This window comes from Molothrus ater, chromosome 33 (genome assembly GCF_012460135.2).
Source record: "Molothrus ater isolate BHLD 08-10-18 breed brown headed cowbird chromosome 33, BPBGC_Mater_1.1, whole genome shotgun sequence".
NCBI classification, from domain to species: Eukaryota; Metazoa; Chordata; class Aves; order Passeriformes; family Icteridae; genus Molothrus; species Molothrus ater.
Genome location: NC_071660.1, coordinates 1,225,069 through 1,243,326, shown reverse-complemented (window position 1 = coordinate 1,243,326; position 18,258 = coordinate 1,225,069). Strand labels below are relative to the sequence as shown.

Here is an 18,258-nt window from a genome sequence, read left to right as displayed (position 1 = left end):
AGTGAGGCCTGTTGGTTTTTATTCCCGTGGTTTCAAAGATGCTGAGAAAAGATACACTACCTGGGAAAAAGGATTGTTTGTGGTTAGTTTAACTCTCATAGAAGTGGAAAAAATTGCATGACAACAGCCAATTGTCTTGAGAGGCCCTTTCAAAGTTATTAAGACAGTCACTACTGGGGCCCCCCCACCTGATGGGGTGGCCCAGAGGGCCTCAGTTACAAACTGGTATGCTCAGATTGAACATGACTGTAACATTTTCTCAATAACAGAAGGTGCTGTAAAAAATTTAGCAATCCAAGAAACTGAGAGCTTGGGTTGCAGCCAAAATAAACCTGCCTCTGCAATTAAAACAGCCCCACCTTTCTCCCCTGAACAATCAGCAAATTCTTGGTTCCCTGATGCCTCTGCTAAATGAGAGGGGAAGGTGTGGAGATACAGGGCAGCAGCCCTCCACTTTCCTCTGGTGAACAAATTATTACTGAGGGAGAAGGCAGTGCTCAGGTTGGGGAGCTGATAGTTGTTTGGAATGTTTTCCAACTTGAGGTCCAGAATACCTCTCTTGTCTGTATCTACACTGACTCCTATGCTGTGTACCAAATGATCCTAATAATCCAGCACATTACCCTGGACAACCTGTTCTGGTGGACCTCCTTTACTATAGAGCAAGTACCACTTGTGCTAAAAACCTCTCTGAATAAATATGCGTGGGTAGCCCCTGATGCTCTGGGGAAAGAGCACTGGATAAATACACACTGGATAACTCCATCATTTTAATTTTGTGCCTCTTGGTGGCAGATTCTGTTGTGTTTACTTTTTCACAGAAGAACTCTGAGGGACACGAAGACCTGATAAACCATGATAACAATAGTGTTGGATGACAAAAATAATGTTTTCCCTCCCTGTATGGTAACATGAGGTGATAATGCTACAATAACATGTAAGTTAATTGCTGAACCCCTCATCGAACCTATACACAGTTATGAAAATCCCCTCTGTGTTGTTTTTTGCACTCTGAGATCAGTTAAGGAACCATCACAACCCCCACTTGTACTAGCAGATCGTGGCAGTCCCCAGTGTTTAGGAAAGGAGAAAGGCAGGAATGGGGGTGCAGGGGGTCCCAGGACAAAGGAAAAGGAGGGTCTGGAGGTTGGAGAGACGGGGTGGCTGGGAAGGGGGGCTCAGGGTCGTTCTGTGCATGGAACAGTGGATCAGGCCATCTTGGTGCTCTTGAATTGCAGTTCAAGGTTCCCAGTGCTGGGAATTGCACTTTGGGGGTAAGGAAAGGCAGGGATAAGGGTGGGGAGAGGCAAGATCTCCAGGAAGAAGGGTTCAGGGCATCATCGATGTTGAGGAAAGCAGGGTTTGGGGACTGGGAAAGGCAGGAATGGGCACAGGGTGCCAGGTTCAAGGGAAAGGAAGAGGCTGGGGGCTGGGAGAGGTGGGATGGCTGGGAAAGAGGATAGAGAGTGGTGCGAGGGCCAGGAAATGGGGTGCAGGTGGGTCTCGACGCACAGGAATGTGGGGCTCATGGGGGTCACACTTTCAGGCAATAGCAGTTCTGATTCCCAGGAATGCCGGTTCAGGGGGGTTCCGATGCCAGGGGTCCCACTCACCTCTCACCACCTCCCAGGAGTGCCCCCAGACCCAGTGCTGGAACCACCGATGGAGCTGCTCCACTGCAGCCTGGCCCCCAGAGCCACCTCTGGGCCCGCGATTGGCACCGCTGTTTCCTGCCTGCCAATGGCAGCTGGGGATGTTCTTGACAGAGGAGACCCTGGGTGGGGGCACATAAAGCTCCTGGCCCGCAGTGAATGCCCCTCCTTTGGCTCAAACCACCCCCTTGCATTGGGATCTCTAGCTGGTCAGAGTGACCCCGAGAAAAGTTTGAAAGTCTCTTTTCCCAGCCTGGCGCTTGAAGAAGGAGTCAGGGCTCTTAATTTCTCAGTCTCAAGGTTGTTTATTTTATCTTATCTGTAAAAAATTTTGTCCTGCCCTGCTGAGGTTCGTCCAGCAGGACAGTTCCAGGCATTCTGCCTGCCCCCAGGGCGGTGTTATGTCTTTATACTAAAAACTACGTAGACAATGTTTACAATTACTTTCCAATACCTATCACCTATGTAAGACAGTGAGCTTCTACTCTAAACCAATCTGTAAGTGGCAACATCACAGCAGAAGATGGAGGCCAAGAAAAAGAAGGAGAAAGGCTGGACACGCCCAGATCCCTCCATCTTGCCCCCCTGAATCCCCATTCTAAAAACCCCAAAATCTACTTTTTCACCTTGTGATAAATTCACTATCATTCTACTTAATTTGTCATGACTTGCAGATCTTCATCTAAGGTTGGTAACTTGCTCCACAGGTCATAATCAAAACCACCGGCATCTTGGGCTCTGTGCCAGGGTCTCTGAGACCCCTGGCAGGGGTCTTGGCTGCTCAGGACAGCCAGAGGGATGTCCTGGGTCCTGACACCCTTGGGCCATTGCCATAGCCAGGAACATGGGACGGTTTCTTGAGTAATGTGCCCATGGTCACCCCTGGGGCCATCACTTGGGTAATGTCCCCACAGCCACCCACAGGGCCATCGTTTAGGTAATATACCCACAGGGCCATCGCTTGGGTAATGTCCCTGCGGCCATCCTCAGGGCCATTTCTTGGGTAATGCCCCCACAGCCACCCCCGGGGCTATCATTTGAGTAATGTTCCCATGGCCACATCAGTTGAGATCAGATGTACTCAATGCTGGACAGTAGCAGTGGTCTGATAACACCTCCCTGAGGAGGAAGGACCTGTCACCCGCTCACACAACGGCCATGGGTTGCGACACCCAAATCACCCAAAACAGCAGGCTTGCACCCCACAGCCCCTCACTTTTCTCTGACGGCATCTCCAGGACATCACTGCAGCTTGTCATGGCCACCTACAAGGTGACAGTGGCAACAGGTGACATGGTGGAAGCTGGGACCAACAACTCCATCTCCATCACCCTGGTGGGCAGCTATGGCGAGAGCCGCCAGACCACCGTCTCCTTCTTGTTCCTGCCAGGGAAGGTGGGTATGGGGATAGGGACAAAAGGCACAAGGGGTGGTAGAGCTGTCCTGGGGACATGAGGGGCTGCATGGACTGTCCTGGGGATACAAGGGGATGGTGAGAAGGGATTTGAGGGAGATGGAGGAAAGAGGTTCCAGGGTCTGGAGGAAAAAAATCTGGGGAGGATGGTGGGTAGTGGTCCTGGGGGGATTGGAGGAATGGTGTTCTGGGAGGATGGAGGAAAAGGACTTTGAGGGGATGATGGAGGATAAGGATCCTGGAGGCAATGGAAGCAAGTGGGGATGCTTTGAGCCCCTTCTCAGCTGGTGTCCCTGGTGCCACTACAGGGCATCTGCCCATTCCCCCAGAAGCCATTTCCTCCTCTCCAGGAGAAGAGCCTGTCTGTGCACTGTGGGCAGGACTTGGGCCCCATTGTCCTCATCCGCCTGCATAAGTGGCGGCTCTTCCTGGAGGATGCCTGGTTCTGCAAGGATGTCCGGGTGACAGCCCCCAATGGCACCCTGTATCGTTTTCCCTGTTACCAGTGGCTGGAGGGAGTCACCACGGTGGAGGTGCGAGAGGGCTCAGGTAGGACCCACCCTGGCCCCATCCTCCTCTGATGGCCAGAGGTCCGACTTTTGACACCCCCTTTCTTTCTAGGGAAGAAGCTGGTGGATGACAAGCTACAGATCCTCAAGGAACATCGTCATCAGGAGCTGGCAGCACGGCAGGAGGCTTACCGGTGACAGCAGGGACATGGGGGCAAGGCCTGCTTTGGCCAGGTGGGCTGGTCAGCAGTGATGCTGATGTCTGCTCCCATTTTCTCCCCCCACTCAGGTGGAAGAACTTCGCCCAGGGCTGGCCCCGTTGCCTCAATGTGGACTCCATCTTCGAGCTGGACTCCAACATCCAGTTCTCCCGCATCAGGGCCAACAACTTCACTGGTTTCCTCATCTTCCAGTAAGCAGTGCCCTGAGGCCATGGAGGACTTGGGTAATGGCAGGGAAAGGGGCCAGAGAAGGCAAGAAGTGTGCTGAGGTCCTCCCTCTGCCCTGTAGAGGGGCCTCCCACTTTCTCTCAGGGTTCCTACTGAGACGTAGCTCCTGGAACAGCCTGGATGAGATGCGTACCATCTTCTCCCGGACACAGGGCAGGGACATTGGTGGGTGCCCTTTGTGATGTCCCCTGCCCTTCCTCCTGTATCACTCAAGATGCCTGGAGGGTGGGTAAGTGGGTGCTGATGTCTGACCATTGCCTTAGTCCCTGAGTATGTGGCCAAGCACTGGCAAGAAGATGACTTCTTCGGTTCCCAGTTCCTCAATGGCAACAACCCCATCATCATCCATCGCTGCACCACACTGCCACTCAAATTCCCAGTGACACCAGAGATGGTTGCTGGCTCACTGGGAGGTGGCACTGACCTGGGCAAGGAGCTGCAAGAAGGTCGGATTTTCATTGTGGACTACAAGGTGCTGGAGGACATCCCAACTGACACCATTTACGGGCGCCAGCAGTACATAGCAGCCCCGCTCTGCCTGCTTCACCAAGGCACTGATGGGCTCCTGCGCCCCATCGCCATCCAGGTAGGGGTGTCCCACTCTAAATCCTGCTATCAGGAGGGTGGCAATGGTTCTATAGCACCATGTGGTCTCCCACAGCTCAGCCAAACACCAGGACCCCGCAGCCCCATCTTCCTGCCGAGTGATGATGAGTGGGACTGGCTGTTGGCCAAGACCTGGGTGCGCAACGCCGACTTCTACAGCCACCAGCTCCTCACCCACCTGCTGAGGACCCACCTGTTTGGGGAGGTCTTTGCCATCGCCACGCTGCGCCACCTGCCCACCTGTCACCCCCTCTTCAAGGTAAAGTCCCCCCTTAGGGCCACCTGCTGCTCCCCATCCCCAGATCTGAGGGCAGTTATGCCCCACCTGACAGCCCCCCAGCTCCATGAAGGGGTCCGTGGTCACCTGCCAGGTGTTTATTCCTCCCTCAGCTCCTCATGCCCCACTTCCACTTCACACTGCACATCAACACCTTGGCCCGCAGTGTCCTCATAAACCAGGGTGGCCTCATTGACAAGGTGAGCCCTGGGGACTGAGGCCACTGGGCTCTGCTGGGATACTGAATGCTCTGGGGTATTGGGAGGCACAGGGGTGTACTGGGGACACTGAGGGTCTACTGAAGTCCACTGGAACACTGGAAGGTACTGGAGTCTTGGCGGTGCTGGGGTCTCCTGGAGGTACTGGATTCTACTGGGGGGCACTGGGGTCTCCTGGGAACCTTGGGGTCTACTGGAAACACTGGGTAGTACTGGGGTGCTACTGGAACCAATGTAGAGTACTGGTGTGTACTGGGAACACTGGGTGTACTGAAATTGCTGGGGAACACTGTAGTGTACTGGGGGCACTAGGGGGCACTGGGAAGCATGAGAGACCTGGGAGACATTAGAGAACATGGTGTGGAGGACACTTGAGAGCACTGGGGTATATGGGAGTACTGGGGGCATTGGGTGTGTACTTGGAGTACTTGTAACCTGGGACCAGTATGGGGTAGTGGGGTATATGGGGAGTACTGGGCGACACTGAAGCCTGGCACCTCCTGCCCTCCCCAACCATGGGTGGCCTTCCTCCCAGGGTTCCGGGGTGACCTATGAGGGGCTGCTGCTGGTGGTACAACGAGGCCTGGAGCAGGTGACCTACACGTCCCTGTGCCTCCCCGATGACATCCGCCACCGTGGTATGTCCCATGTCCCCAACTACCACTACCGAGACGATGGGCTGAGCCTCTGGGAAGCCATTGAGAGGTGAGACTGGTTTCAGGGGGTGGAGGGTGGTCCTGTCATGCCCCAGGATCTCACAATCACCTCATCCCTACGGCAGCTTTGTCACCGGCATCGTGACATTCTACTATGATGGGGATGCAGCGGTGAGCGGGGACACCGAGCTGCAGGCCTGGGTGATGGACATCTTCACCAATGGTTTCTTGGGCAGGACCTCCTCAGGTAGCACACCTGTGGCTGCCACAGGATGTCCCCAGGGGAGGCAGGGAACAGGCAGGTCCCTGAGGCTCTTGGCTGTCCCATCCCCACCCAGGTATTCCCTCGTCGCTGCAGACAGTGGTGGAGCTCATCAAGTTCCTCACCATGGTGATGTTCACCTGCTCAGCGCAGCACGCAGCTGTCAACAATGGGCAGGTGGGACATGGGCAGGGACCCAAAGGATATCCTCAAGGTGTCCTCGAGCCATGCTGGGGACGTGTCTCCCTCCCACTCCTCTGTGTGCAGGAAGGATGTCCCCATCCTGAACCAACGTCTATGTCACACCTCTCTACATGCCAGAAGATGTCCCCATCCATCCTATCTCCATGTTGGAAGGATGTCCTCACCCTATGTCCCCATCCAATGGGTCCCCATGCCAGAAGGATGTCCCCATCCATCCCCTCTTCATACTGGAGATGTCCCCATCCATCTCCCTTGCCATGCTGAGATGTTCCCATCTGCCCCCTCTCTGTGCCAAAGAATGTTCCCACCTGTCCCCTCGCTGCTTTGGGAGGATGTCCCCACCCATCCCATTGCTGTTTTGGGGGGATGTTCTCTGCAGTAATCTTTCCCCCTGCAGTATGATCTGGGGGCCTTCGTCCCCAATGCCCCATCCTCCATGCGCCACCCACCACCCAGCGAGAAGGGCCGGGCCTTCCTCCAGCACTTCCTCGACACCATTCCTGAGGTGGCCACCACTGCTAACATCCTGGTTGCCCTCATTCTCCTCAGCTCCCAACTCAAGGACAGGGTGAGTCTGGCCCCACAGTCCCCATGTGCCCCCCCAAACAGCTCTGTGGGCCTGAGGAACTGTAAGAGGTGCCCACAAGGTGGATGTCACCACCTTTGGTGTCACTAAGCTTGGGGGACAGCAACCATTGCTCCACACCTACCAGGGTGCTGGAGAACCCCTGAATACCACCAAGGGGTTGAAGCTGAAGGGTCCATGTTGCTGTCTCCCTCCAGAGGCTCCTGGGACAGTACCCAGAGGAGTGGTTCACAGAGGCGGAACCCCGGCGGCTCATCCGGGCCTTCCAAGGGCGGCTGGAGGAGATCCGGGACCGGATTGAGGAGAGGAACCACCTGGCTGCGCTGAGATACAACTACCTGAACCCACTGGAGACGGAGAACAGCATTTCCATCTGAGCACAGGAGCTGCACCCGCTCAGCATCACCAGCACTCCCAGCACCCTGCACCTGGGCACCCTCAATAGACAGAACCACCAGCATCTGGACATCCAGTACACCCAGCATCCCTTACATGGCCATCCCAAACACCCTTGCCACCCAGCATCCCACACTTGGACAACCCCAGCAAGCCCACACCTGGAGATCTCCAGCATCTACCCCCCAGCTCCCTCAGCACCCCCCACTCCATTTTCCTCTCCCCAGTAAATGCCAGCTGTCAATCAAACCCTTGCTGCTTGAATGCACACCCTAAAACCACAGGGATCTGCACAGCCCCCACACAAAGTAGGAAGCTGAACTGAGGCAACCAGGGGACATGACAGAGTTCCAAGTGCTCCCAGTGCTTCCTCCCCGTGCTCACAGTGTTCATCACTGCTCCCCAGTGACCCAGTGCCACCCTGCAGTGCTCCCCTCATTGGGAGCAGAGTGAGAGCTTGAAACAAGTTTATTAGAGAAGCTTCTTTTGAGATAAAAAGTACAGAAAGGACCCCCAACACCCCCAAAACCTACCCAGGACCCCCTGGCTTTCCAAACTTCACAGAAGGGAATGTAGGTGTGGCTGGATCTAATCCAAGTCCAGCTTCCACAGCCTCCTAACAGGCAAGGTGCTCCAGCCCCACCTTGGAGGCCCTTCACTAAACCTGCTCAGGCTTACAGACATCTTTCCTGTGTTGAGGAACCAAAACCAAGGCACAACAATCTGGATAATCCATATCTTTAATCTGGTCACACAGTCCAGGGTGCTCCTGGCCTTCCTTGCTGCCAGGGCATATGGCTGCCTCCCAGTCCACCAAGTCCTTTCCCACAGGGATACTCCCAGCCAGGCAGCTCCAGCCGGTGCCACTGCAGGGGCTGATACTGGCATTTGTCCTTCTTTCATGAATTTCATGAGTGTGTGAACTGAATGTATGCAGGTAACTAAGACAGCCAAAATCCACAGCTGAAGTGTAAAGAGTAGATTTATTCTATTGCCACGCTAAGAAAAGGGAACACATACAGTCCTAAGCTTATTCCATCTTAACAGGGGCAAAAAGAACACATGCCAAGCCTGTTCCCCTGCCATAACATACCACAGGGCCCATCAAAGGCACATTCCTTGACAAGGCTGTGCTTTTGCAATCTTTGAGCTTCTTATCTGTCTTCCCTCTCACTAGGAGGCCTAAGGCCTGTGAAAAATGCATTTTAGGACTTTTTTACAACATCTTGTTATCTTCTGCAGAAATTCCACTTCTCAAAGCAGACAGAAAACAACTCAAAGCAATCACAGTATGTGAAATTTCTCCCACCGAATATTAGCATCTTTCAGCTGCAAAGTCATCTTTGAGCGAAAATACTACTTTTTCTTATTTTTTTCTTCCTTGCCACATCTGCTTTTAACTCCTTCCCCCCCTCAGTAAGGTTCCTGACAATACTTGCTTTCCTCCTCTTTGAAGCCCTTCACTGAATGCAGAGATCTGAGAGACCTTTCCAGCAAAGACTCAGGCAAAGAAGCCATTTTATTCCTCAACATCAGTATCAGTGTTTGCTGGTATTAAATTCCCCTCCCTGTTCTGAAGCAGTCCTGCACAGCACAAACAATGCAGAGAAATTCCCTGTCTGTTGCTGGCCTTGCTGTTATCTAGTGTCTTCATGGTTCCCATTTGTAACCTGTCCTGTGACATCGCAGCCCTGCTGCCTTCCCCTGTCCCCAGAGCCCTTGTGCAGGCCCAGCCCAGGCCAGGAGCATTGCGGCTGGGAATGGCCCCTGTGCCGTGGTGCCCACAGCAGCCTTGAGGCTCTGTGCCCCATGGCCTCCCTGCTGGGCAGCCTCTGCCAGCTCCTGCAGAGCCCGTGGCACCTATGGGGCTGCACAGACAGCCCTGCCCCGGGCTCTGCCGGCCTCTGGGCCAGCAGAGAGGCCGGCCAGGGCTGGCCATGGCCGGGAACAGGCCCTGAGCCCTGCAGGAGGATGGAGCTGGGCCACAGCCAAACTCAGCCCAGGCCAAAGCTGGGCTCAGCAGCCAGGGCTGCCAAGGGCTGGGCACAGAGGCTGGCACTGACAAATGTCCTGGGCCCCCTCCCTGCTCTGTCCCTGCCACCAAGGGCACAGAGCAGCCTCCTCTCTGGGCCACTTGCCTGTTTGCAATGCCTTGCACAGGCGCTGGCCCTGCCCCACAAGGCCTGGCCTGAGTTCTGCCCCTGCACGCACAGCCAGGCTGAGATGGACACTGATGGTTTCTGGGCCAGGCTCTCTGAGCCCAGCCCAGCTCCCTGCAAGCTCTGCCAGCTGCCCTGAGCTCTGGGCAGCACCAAGGGCCTCTCTGAGCCCAGCCCAGCCCAGCCGGCTCTGGCCCCACAGCTCTGCTCAGGCCAGGCTGCTCTGGGCACTGGCCCCACGGCCTCAGCCCCTGCCAAGGGCACAGCAGCAGCTGCAGCTGCCACAGGACTCAGCCCCAGCCATGGGGGAAGGTGCTTGGCCAAGGCCAAAGAAGGCTCCCTGGCTGCCCTGCTCCCCCCGGGCTGAGGTGCTGAGAGCTCTGCAGCCCCTGCTGCCATCCCATCTGCCCAGGGCAGCACAAGAGCCGCGGCCTTGAGGCCCTCAAGAGCTGCTCCTGCTCCAGGCCCAGGGCGCGTTCCAAGGCTGGTGCAGCCAGAAAATTGTTCGCACTTCCCATTCATTCCTGCTCTGCTGAGGATGGATCTCAAGACTAAAAAAAAATGCTGTAGGTTAATTTATTTCATTTAAATACAATGTGAGTCTCCCTATTTACACAAAGTCTCTGGGTCACACAAGCTTAGTGGATGCTGAAGGAGGAAAGGATGAGTAATGACACTTTTTTAAAAGACAACAACATCACAAGTGGAGAAGAAAAATATGTAATATGTAAATAAGGAAAGACAGACTTATCTGTCATGACGTGCACTGGGAGTCACTGACAGAGGACAACAGGCAGGCTGTGGCTGCTCAAATGCATCCACTCCTAAGTTTCGTCAGCTCTTGGTTCCTCAGGCTGTAGATGAGGGGGTTCAGTGCTGGAGGCATCATTGAGTACAGAACCAACACCACCACATGTAACAGTGGGGAGGAGGTGAAGGGGGGCTTCAGGTAAACAAACATGAAAGTGCTGATAGCAGGGAGACCAGACAGGCAAGGGAAGCACATGGCTTTGTGCTGTCCCTGCTCAGACAGGATCCTCAGCATGGCCCTGAAGATCCACACAGCATAGAAAAAATGAGTACAAAACACTCAAATCCTAAACAGACACTAAACACAAGAATCCCAACTTTGACCAGTTATTTTCAGAGACATTCCAGTCTCCAGATTCTCAGAAACTTGAACCTTTGTTGTTGTGGAGACTCCGAACCCTGTAAGGTTAAGGCTCTGTTGAAGATGAAGGCTGGAAGAGAGTAATTTCAGCTACCAGGAGGGAGGTTCCTTCTGAAAACCTGACAAGTAGGACAGGTACCTTCTACAACAAGTAAGAGGCCCTGGAACTCAGCGGCCAGACAACTGATAAGATGGGTGAAGGTGCTTCTGGGATAGAGGAGCCTCCTAAAGCAACACCACCTGTACCCGGCATCACAATCTCCTCTGTCAGGAGAAAAAGAAGGAAGTTTAATAGGAGACTATTCTCCCTTCTGAAGAGAATGGAGGGCCTGATTTGCAGACAGGACCCAACTCACAGGGAAGTCTGCAGTCTCCCAGGGGCTTGGGTAAGGGACATTACTGGAAAACTCTCCAGCCTATTAAGGCCCTCTGATTACTATCTGCTATTGGTTTTTCAGGCTGGCAGTAACAAAGTAATAAAGAGAAGTCCGAGGGAAATCGAAAGATATTTCAAACCCTTGAGACAATTGGGCACAGGATCAGGAGCACAGGTAGTGATTTCCTTGGTCCTTCTGGTAACAGGGAATAATATTGACAGGAATAAAAAGATCCATCACATAATCACATGTGTCCAAGGCTGATGCAATTGGAAAAAATTGGGTTATTTGACTATGGGATGATCTATTCAACACCTGGCCTACTGACACCTGATGGGATTTACCTTTAAGAGGGAAAGGGACAAAATCAGGCTCACCAGTGACGAGCAATGGGATGGAGTGCCAAAGCTTGAGGAAAGGAGCACTGATAGAATCCCTCAATCCTGCTACAATGTACCACACCTGAAATGTTTCTACACTAATGCATACACAGCATGACTAACAAACAAGAAGTGCTGGAAGCTCTGGCCCACTGCCAGAGATTTGACATCACTGGCATAAGTGAAACCTGGTGGGATGAGACAACTCTGTTTAGAGGAGTGCCCCATGGGATGATTAAAGGCTCTTTCAGAAGGGTAACCAGGGCAGGAGAGGTGTGGGGTGGCATTAGATGTAATGGAAGGGCTGGAATGTCTGGAGCTCACAGCTGGCAACGGCACAGTTGAGAGTGGGTGAGAATAAAGGGGCAAACAAATAATGCAGATGCCACTGTGGGAGTCTACTATAGACCACCCAGCCAGGCCCAGGATAGTGAAGAGTTATTCTTTGAGGAACTAAGGGACACTTCCAAGGAAAGATGCTCTCCGAGATCTGCTGCTTCTCAACAGAGAGATCTCATGAGCAAAATGGAGATTGGTAGCCATCTTAGCCACAGAGACCACCAAGCAATCAAGTTTAAATCTCTCTTGACAGGAGGTAAAGTGCCAGCAAAACTTCAACTCCAGCCATGAGAGCAGACCTCAGGCTGTTCAGGAAACAAATGAGTACCCTGGAAAAATGTTTCTGCAGGTGCTGGAGCCCATCACTGCATCATCTTCTAAGGGCACAGAAGCAGCAATTCCTAAATGCTGGCAGTCAAGCAGGCAGGGTAGAAGACTGGCATGGCTGAACAGGGATTTCCCCTTGGATATAAGGAAAAAAGGAAGGTGTGTACCCAGTGGAAGAAAGGTCAGGTAACATAGGAAGAATACAGAGATGCTGCTCAACACTGTAGGGAGAAAATCTGTGTGGCCAAAGCTCAGCTGGAATTGAAGCTGCCAGAAATGTGGGGAACAATAAAAAGTTCTTTCAAATATATTAATGGGAAAACAAAGGGTAGAAATAACATTGTCCCATTCCAGCATTAGGATGGTCACCTCACAAACAGGGACATGCACAAGGCAGATGTGTTTTAATACACTCTGCCACTGTCTTCAACACAGATGACAGACCAAGGGAATCTCAGTGCAGGAGATAAGAATGATCAACTCCAAGTTGACCCTGAACTTGCATGAGATCTGCTGATCCAGCTGGATCCCTGCAAATCTATGGGGTCTGATGGGATTCATACAAGAGTATTCAGAGCTGCTGATGTCATTGCAAAGCCTCTCTTGATGATTTTTGAGTATTCCTGGGATACCCGAGAGGTCCCAACTGACTGGAAACTGGCAAATGCTGTCCCACTTTTCAAGAAGGGCAAGGAGGAGGACTCTGGAAACTACAGGCCTGTCAGAGTCACTTCAGTATCCAATGATGCAACAGAAAAGATTACTCTGGAAGGTATTGAAAAATACCTGGAAGACACCAGTTATTGGTCACAGCCAGCACAGGGGAAAGTCCTGCTTGTTGAACCTGATTTTCTTCTAAGACAGGGCAACCCATGTGGTTGATCCAGGAAAGCCAGGAGATGGAATGTTTTTTGGACTTCAGCAAAGGTTTTGATACTGTCCCTCCCAGGACCCTTCTGAACAAACTGTGAGTAACTGTGAAACAGCTGAATAACTGTGTTACTGTTGTGTTACTGAAACAGCTGAATAACTGTGTTGAGCACAAAGGGCAACAGTGACAGATGAAATCAGGCTGGCACCAGTCACTAGTGGGGTTCCACAGGGATCCATCATCAGCCCAGTTCTCTTCAACATCTTCATAAATGACTTGGAGGCAGGACTCAATGAATACTAAGAAAGTTTGCCAACAACACTAAATTGGGAGGAGCTATCAGCTTCTGCAAGAGCAGAGAGGCCCTGCAAAAAGCCTTGACAAATCAGAGATGTAGGCAATCACCAACCATGTGAAGTTTAACAAGGGCGAGTGCAGGATTCTGCACCTGAGATGGGGTGCCCCTGGTTGTGTGTATGGACTGGGGAATGAGATGCTGGAGAGCAGCTGTGAGAAGGGACCTGGGGGTCCTGGTCAATGTCCAGTTGGATCTAAATCAGCAGTGCCTGGCAGCCAGAAGGGCCATCCATGTCCTAAGGTCATCAGGCCCAGCATCGCCAGCCTGGCTAGGGAGGGGATTGTCCTCTGCTTTGCATTGGGGCAGCCTCACCTTCAGTCCTGGGGGCAGTTTTGGGCATGAAAACACAAAAAAGACATTTAGCCACTGGAGAGCATCCAAAGGAGCCACAAGGATGGGAAAGGTCTGGAGAGGAAGCTTTATGAGGAGCAACTGAGGTCACTTTATCTGTCCACCTGGAGGAGACTGAGGGGAGACCTCATTGAGCTCTTCAACATCCTCCCAAGGGGCAGCACAGGAGCAGGTACCAGCCTCTCCACTCTTGTGATCAGTGGCAGGTCTCAAGGAAACAGCTGGAGCTGAGTCAGGGAGGTTTAGGTGAGGTATCAGGAAAAGGTTTTTACCTCAGTTGGTCAGGCACTGGAACAAGCTGGCCAGGGAAGTGGTCACAGCGCCAAACCTGTCTCAGCTCAAGGAGCATTTGGACAATGCTGTCAGCCTATGATGGGATTGTTGGAGTGTTCTGTGCAAGTCCTGGAGTTAGACTTGGTGATCCTGATGGGTCCCTTCCAACTCAGCCTACACTGTGATTCTAGGAACTTCTTGCTCTGCCCCAAGACTTGTGCTCAGCCTCCCTGTCTCACCCACTGGAGAAGAACAGCTGTGCCCACAGGAACAAAACCCATCAAAAGTCTGGTTTACACAAGAGGCTGCACTAGGTGAACTGGAAAAGGGAGCAGATCAGGCCCCCTCACTCTTTTTTCTCTGTTTTCCCTGCCTCTCTTTATTCTCCTCTCTCACCTCTCTTTCTGTTTTTTCTCTGCCCAGCTCCGGCCCATCCACATGGCAGCACCAACACAGGACTGAAGCACTGGAAATATTCTTTGCTTCCTTCCCTGGCTGTGCCTGGGCAAAGCACACCTCTCCCATTCTCCACATAAACTGTGGTGGGACTGGGGACATTGTGGAGCTGTGCTGCTCCACACACTTGGAAGCCAGTGCCTTGGACGAGTTTGTGGTGGGAGCAGAGAATTCATGGAAGTGTTGGGAACAACAAAACATAAGATGTGTCTGGGTCTTTCTTTAGCTTGATGGGAATTTATAACAAACATCACTCTCCTACCAGTGGATGATGACAGGGGTCCTGGGGCTCCCCCTCTTTCCATGCTCCCCCTGCCTCTCCAGGCTGCTGGGGGTCCCCCCCTCTAAAGGCTCACCATTTCAGAATCCCAGGGCTCCCTGCTCTCTGGGCTGCTGGGGGTCCCAGGGGTTCCTCCTCTGTTAGTGGTTCTGAAGGTCTCACTGTGAGAGACTGGAATGTTCTGGATTAATGGCTCGAACAATTGGCCATTTATAAAAGCACGGGGGCTTTGCTGATTATGTGCAAGGGAACAGCCCAGGTGCAGAGGGTGTGAGCACCAGAGGATGACCACAACAAATCAACCTTGGTTTAGCAAGAAGCTGGGCTTTGAGCCAAATAAGGGAAAAATCCTATAGGCAGCTGATCCAACAAGGTGGGACAGTGCTTTTGAGCAGGGCAATTTCATCCTTAGCATAACTGGCTCAGTTGTAAAAACTCCCCACCTCCCTGAGGGATATACTGGGACATTCAGATGTACTGGGACATTCAGACAGAGAGCTGAAGGTTTTCATCCCTTCTGATGGGGCATAATTAGCTCAACTACAATTACTGAGAGTCAGCTGTCATGTCTTAACAGATGTCATAAACCATCAAAGATCTCTGAAGTGCCCCAGACTCATTTCTGGAGCCTTCCACCAGAGGACTGCATATGATCCAGTGTTGCAATAAATCCACAGTGTTGTAAGAGACCATGCAAACTCCCCCTTCCAGGGCAGGGGAAGGACATGGACCTTCCTGCATAACCCCAAGCGTATATTAATCCAGTTAAGTCTGTGTTTCATGGGTGTCACCCAGCCTCAACAAATCAAGACAGTGACCATCATTTCAAACAACTGACATCAAAATTGCAACAATCAAGTCCCATGTCTGGATCTACAGATGGTTACACTTTCTACTCTTATCCTTTTTTTCTCTTTCTTTCTTTTCCTTATATGTTTTCTTACATGTTATTTTTATGCTTTTTTATTGCTGCATTTCTGTAGATAATAATAACCAAAATTGTTGCCCACCTCCTTTCCATTGCATCCAAATTGGGGAGTTCTCAAAAAAATGTGCATAAAAGATATAGATAGATAGATGATAGATAGATAGATAGATAGATAGACAGACAGACACCACTATAAATCTTCAGAGGCTGGTCATAACCACCCCTCTCCAGGGTCCCCACTCTCTAAGCCCCTGGGGGTCCCCTATCTCCAGGGTTCCCTTTTCAGCATCCCCGGGGATCCAAGGGCTCCCCATCTCTCCAGGCTCCTTCCTTCTCTCTCAGGGCTACAAGGCGATCTCCCCTTTCAGGCTCCTCCCTCCCCTCTAGACTTCCAGGGGTTTCCCCTCTCCAGGTTCCCTACTTCAGGTTCCCGGCGGGCCCCGAGACTCCCCCCTTTCCAAGATCCCTCCTCACCGGGCCCCCTCCTCTCTATTCTTCCTCCACTTCCAGGCTGCTACGGGTCCTCAAGCTTCGGTATGGCCCCTCTCCACTGTCCCCATCCTGGGGGCCCCAGTGCTCCCACACCCCACCCGGCTCTCCCGGGAGAGTCCCCAGAACCAGTGTCTGTCACACCTCCCCCGCCGCCCGCCATCGGCCGCGCCACCCGGGTCTAGGCTGGCAGCGAAGGCGGCGGGGCCGGAGCCGGAAAGGCGCAGCCGCAGCAGGCGGGGTGATCCCCTCCCACCGCCGGCAGGCGCCACGGGGACCGTCCTCCTAAAATAAAACTTCCTGGAGACTCCGCAGAATCCCCCCAGGGGGCTTTTGCGGTTCAGCTTTGGAATTCTGCAAGGACGAAATATTCCCTCATCCCACGAAAAAAACAAGAGACCCACCCCAAGATATTTGGGATGAACTTGAAATATCTCCCCCCCCTCCAAAAAAAAAATGGTCCCAGGAACACACATCCCCCTCCCCCCAAGATATTTGGGGCGAGCTCCGCGTCCCCAGTCACCTGCGGGATGTAAGTGTGGAGGTAATGCTCCCGAGGGGAGCATACGCTGAGCAGTGGCCCCGTGAACTTCATTCTTTTCCGCTTCCTGCTCCTCCTACCTCCGCTTCTTCTCCTCCTCCTCGTCCTCTATACTCCCACCTCCTTCTCCTCTTACCTCCCTTCCTTATCCTGATCCTTCTTCATCCTTCCTCCTCCATTCCTTCTCCTCCTCCTCCCACAACCAGCGCCTACCCTTCCCCGTAAAACCCCTTCTGTTCCGCAGGAGGAGCAGGGATGGAGCTGGGGCAGGTCTGGATAGGCAGTGCTGGGCTCTTGGCTGCTCCCACCCGCCGTGGCAGAACACGGAAATAGGAAAAGCAGAGGAAAACAGAAAATTGGTGAATGGAGATAAAATTTTGGGGTTTATGGCCTCCCTAGTCGGAGACTTCCACTCCTCTGTGCTCATCTCAGGAGTCGAGATCTTGGAGGGGGGAATGCAGAGATGGCTGGGGGGTCCCAAGGGATTTTGGAGGCAGGATGAGAGGCTGTGTAAGCCCCTTCCTGGGGCTCAGCAGAGTCTAGCTCGAAAGCCTCAGGTGCTCCTGGGGCCCTGGGCTTAAAGCTTGTCACCACCTTCTTCTTCAGATGGTAGTTCTGGCAGGACCTTGACTCCTTGTGCCTCTTCCTGGAGCCAGAGGACTTGCAGAGACCTCCTCCAGATGGGTCCTAGAGGTGTTCCAGGAATTTTGGGCTCACAGTGAAGCCCTTCCCATAGTTTTGGCATCCAGAGGGTCTCCCCAGTATGGGAAGTTTGAAGCTTCTTCCAAAGCTTTTCCTGCAGTCCCGGACCATGTAGGATTTGGTGGTGGATTGACCCTGGCTGGATGCTGGGTGCCACCAAAACTACTCTGTCCTTGCTCTCCACGTCTGGACACAGGAGAGAAAATAAAAAGAAAGGCCCAGGAGTTGAGATAAGGACCAGAAGAGATCCCTCACCGACCACAGTTATGGTCAAAACAGCCTGGAACTTCAAACTGATTTTATTACAAACCAAATCAGAGCAGGATAATGAGAAATAACATAAATCCTAAAAACACCACCTCCCTATCCCACCCTCCTTCCTGGGCTCTCCCTCCTTCCTCCAGCAGTGCAGGGAGATGGGAATGGGGGTCATGGTCAGTTCATCACACCTTGTTCCTACTGCTGTTTAGGGAAAGAAGTCTGAGTCCTTCCTCTGCCCCAGCATGGGTCCCCCCTAGAGCCGCAAGTCCTTCCAGCAAAGCTGTCCCACTGTGGGCTCTTCTCTCTGAAGATTTGCAGGTCCTTGCAGGGTGTCTGCTCCAGCACAGTCTTCCCAAGTCATCACATTCTTTTTAAAGCATCCACCTGCTCCAGTATGGATCTCCCACAGGTTCACAGCCCTCTTTTGGGCATCCAGTCTCAAAGGAATCTCTGTTCTAGCACCTGGAGCAGCTCCTGACCCTCCTTCTCCGCTGACCTTGGTGTCTGTAGAGCTGTTCCTCTCACATACTCTCATTCTGCTCTTCTCTGCACCCAATTCCATTTGTACAAGAAGGTTTGGGTTTTTTTTCCTTCTTAAATATATTATCATTACCATCTCTGATGGGGTCATCCTTGGCCAGCAGTAGATCCATCCTGGAGCTGGCTGGCATTGTCTCTACTAGATGTGGGAGAAGATTCTGGCAGCTTCTCACATTAGCCACTCCTGTAGCCCCCTGCCCCCACTACCAAAAGCTGGCCATGAAAA

At 52.7% G+C, this 18,258-nt stretch overlaps 1 protein-coding gene across 1 annotated transcript; it reads left to right on the top strand.

The window, feature by feature from the left end:
- Window positions 1-2,909: 2,909 nt before the first annotated feature.
- Window positions 2,910-7,210, top strand: LOC118700778 (hydroperoxide isomerase ALOXE3-like). The gene is made up of 13 exons (XM_036405364.1): window positions 2,910-3,047; window positions 3,417-3,615; window positions 3,688-3,769; window positions 3,865-3,987; window positions 4,086-4,189; window positions 4,288-4,610; window positions 4,686-4,889; window positions 5,021-5,107; window positions 5,661-5,830; window positions 5,907-6,028; window positions 6,120-6,220; window positions 6,645-6,815; window positions 7,031-7,210. The coding sequence occupies exons 1-13, from the start codon at window positions 2,910-2,912 to the stop codon at window positions 7,208-7,210; spliced, it is 2,004 nt and encodes a 667-aa protein (XP_036261257.1).
- The last annotated feature ends 11,048 nt before the right edge of the window (window positions 7,211-18,258 follow it).

Coding starts and splice junctions, on each gene's coding strand:
- LOC118700778 (XM_036405364.1), top strand. CDS start 2,910: ATGGCCACCTACAAGGTGACAGTGGCAACAGGTGACATGGTGGAAGCT. Junction 3,988..4,085: donor ACTGGTTTCCTCATCTTCCA/GTAAGCAGTGCC, acceptor TCTGCCCTGTAG/AGGGGCCTCCCACTTTCTCT. Junction 4,611..4,685: donor TGCGCCCCATCGCCATCCAG/GTAGGGGTGTCC, acceptor GGTCTCCCACAG/CTCAGCCAAACACCAGGACC.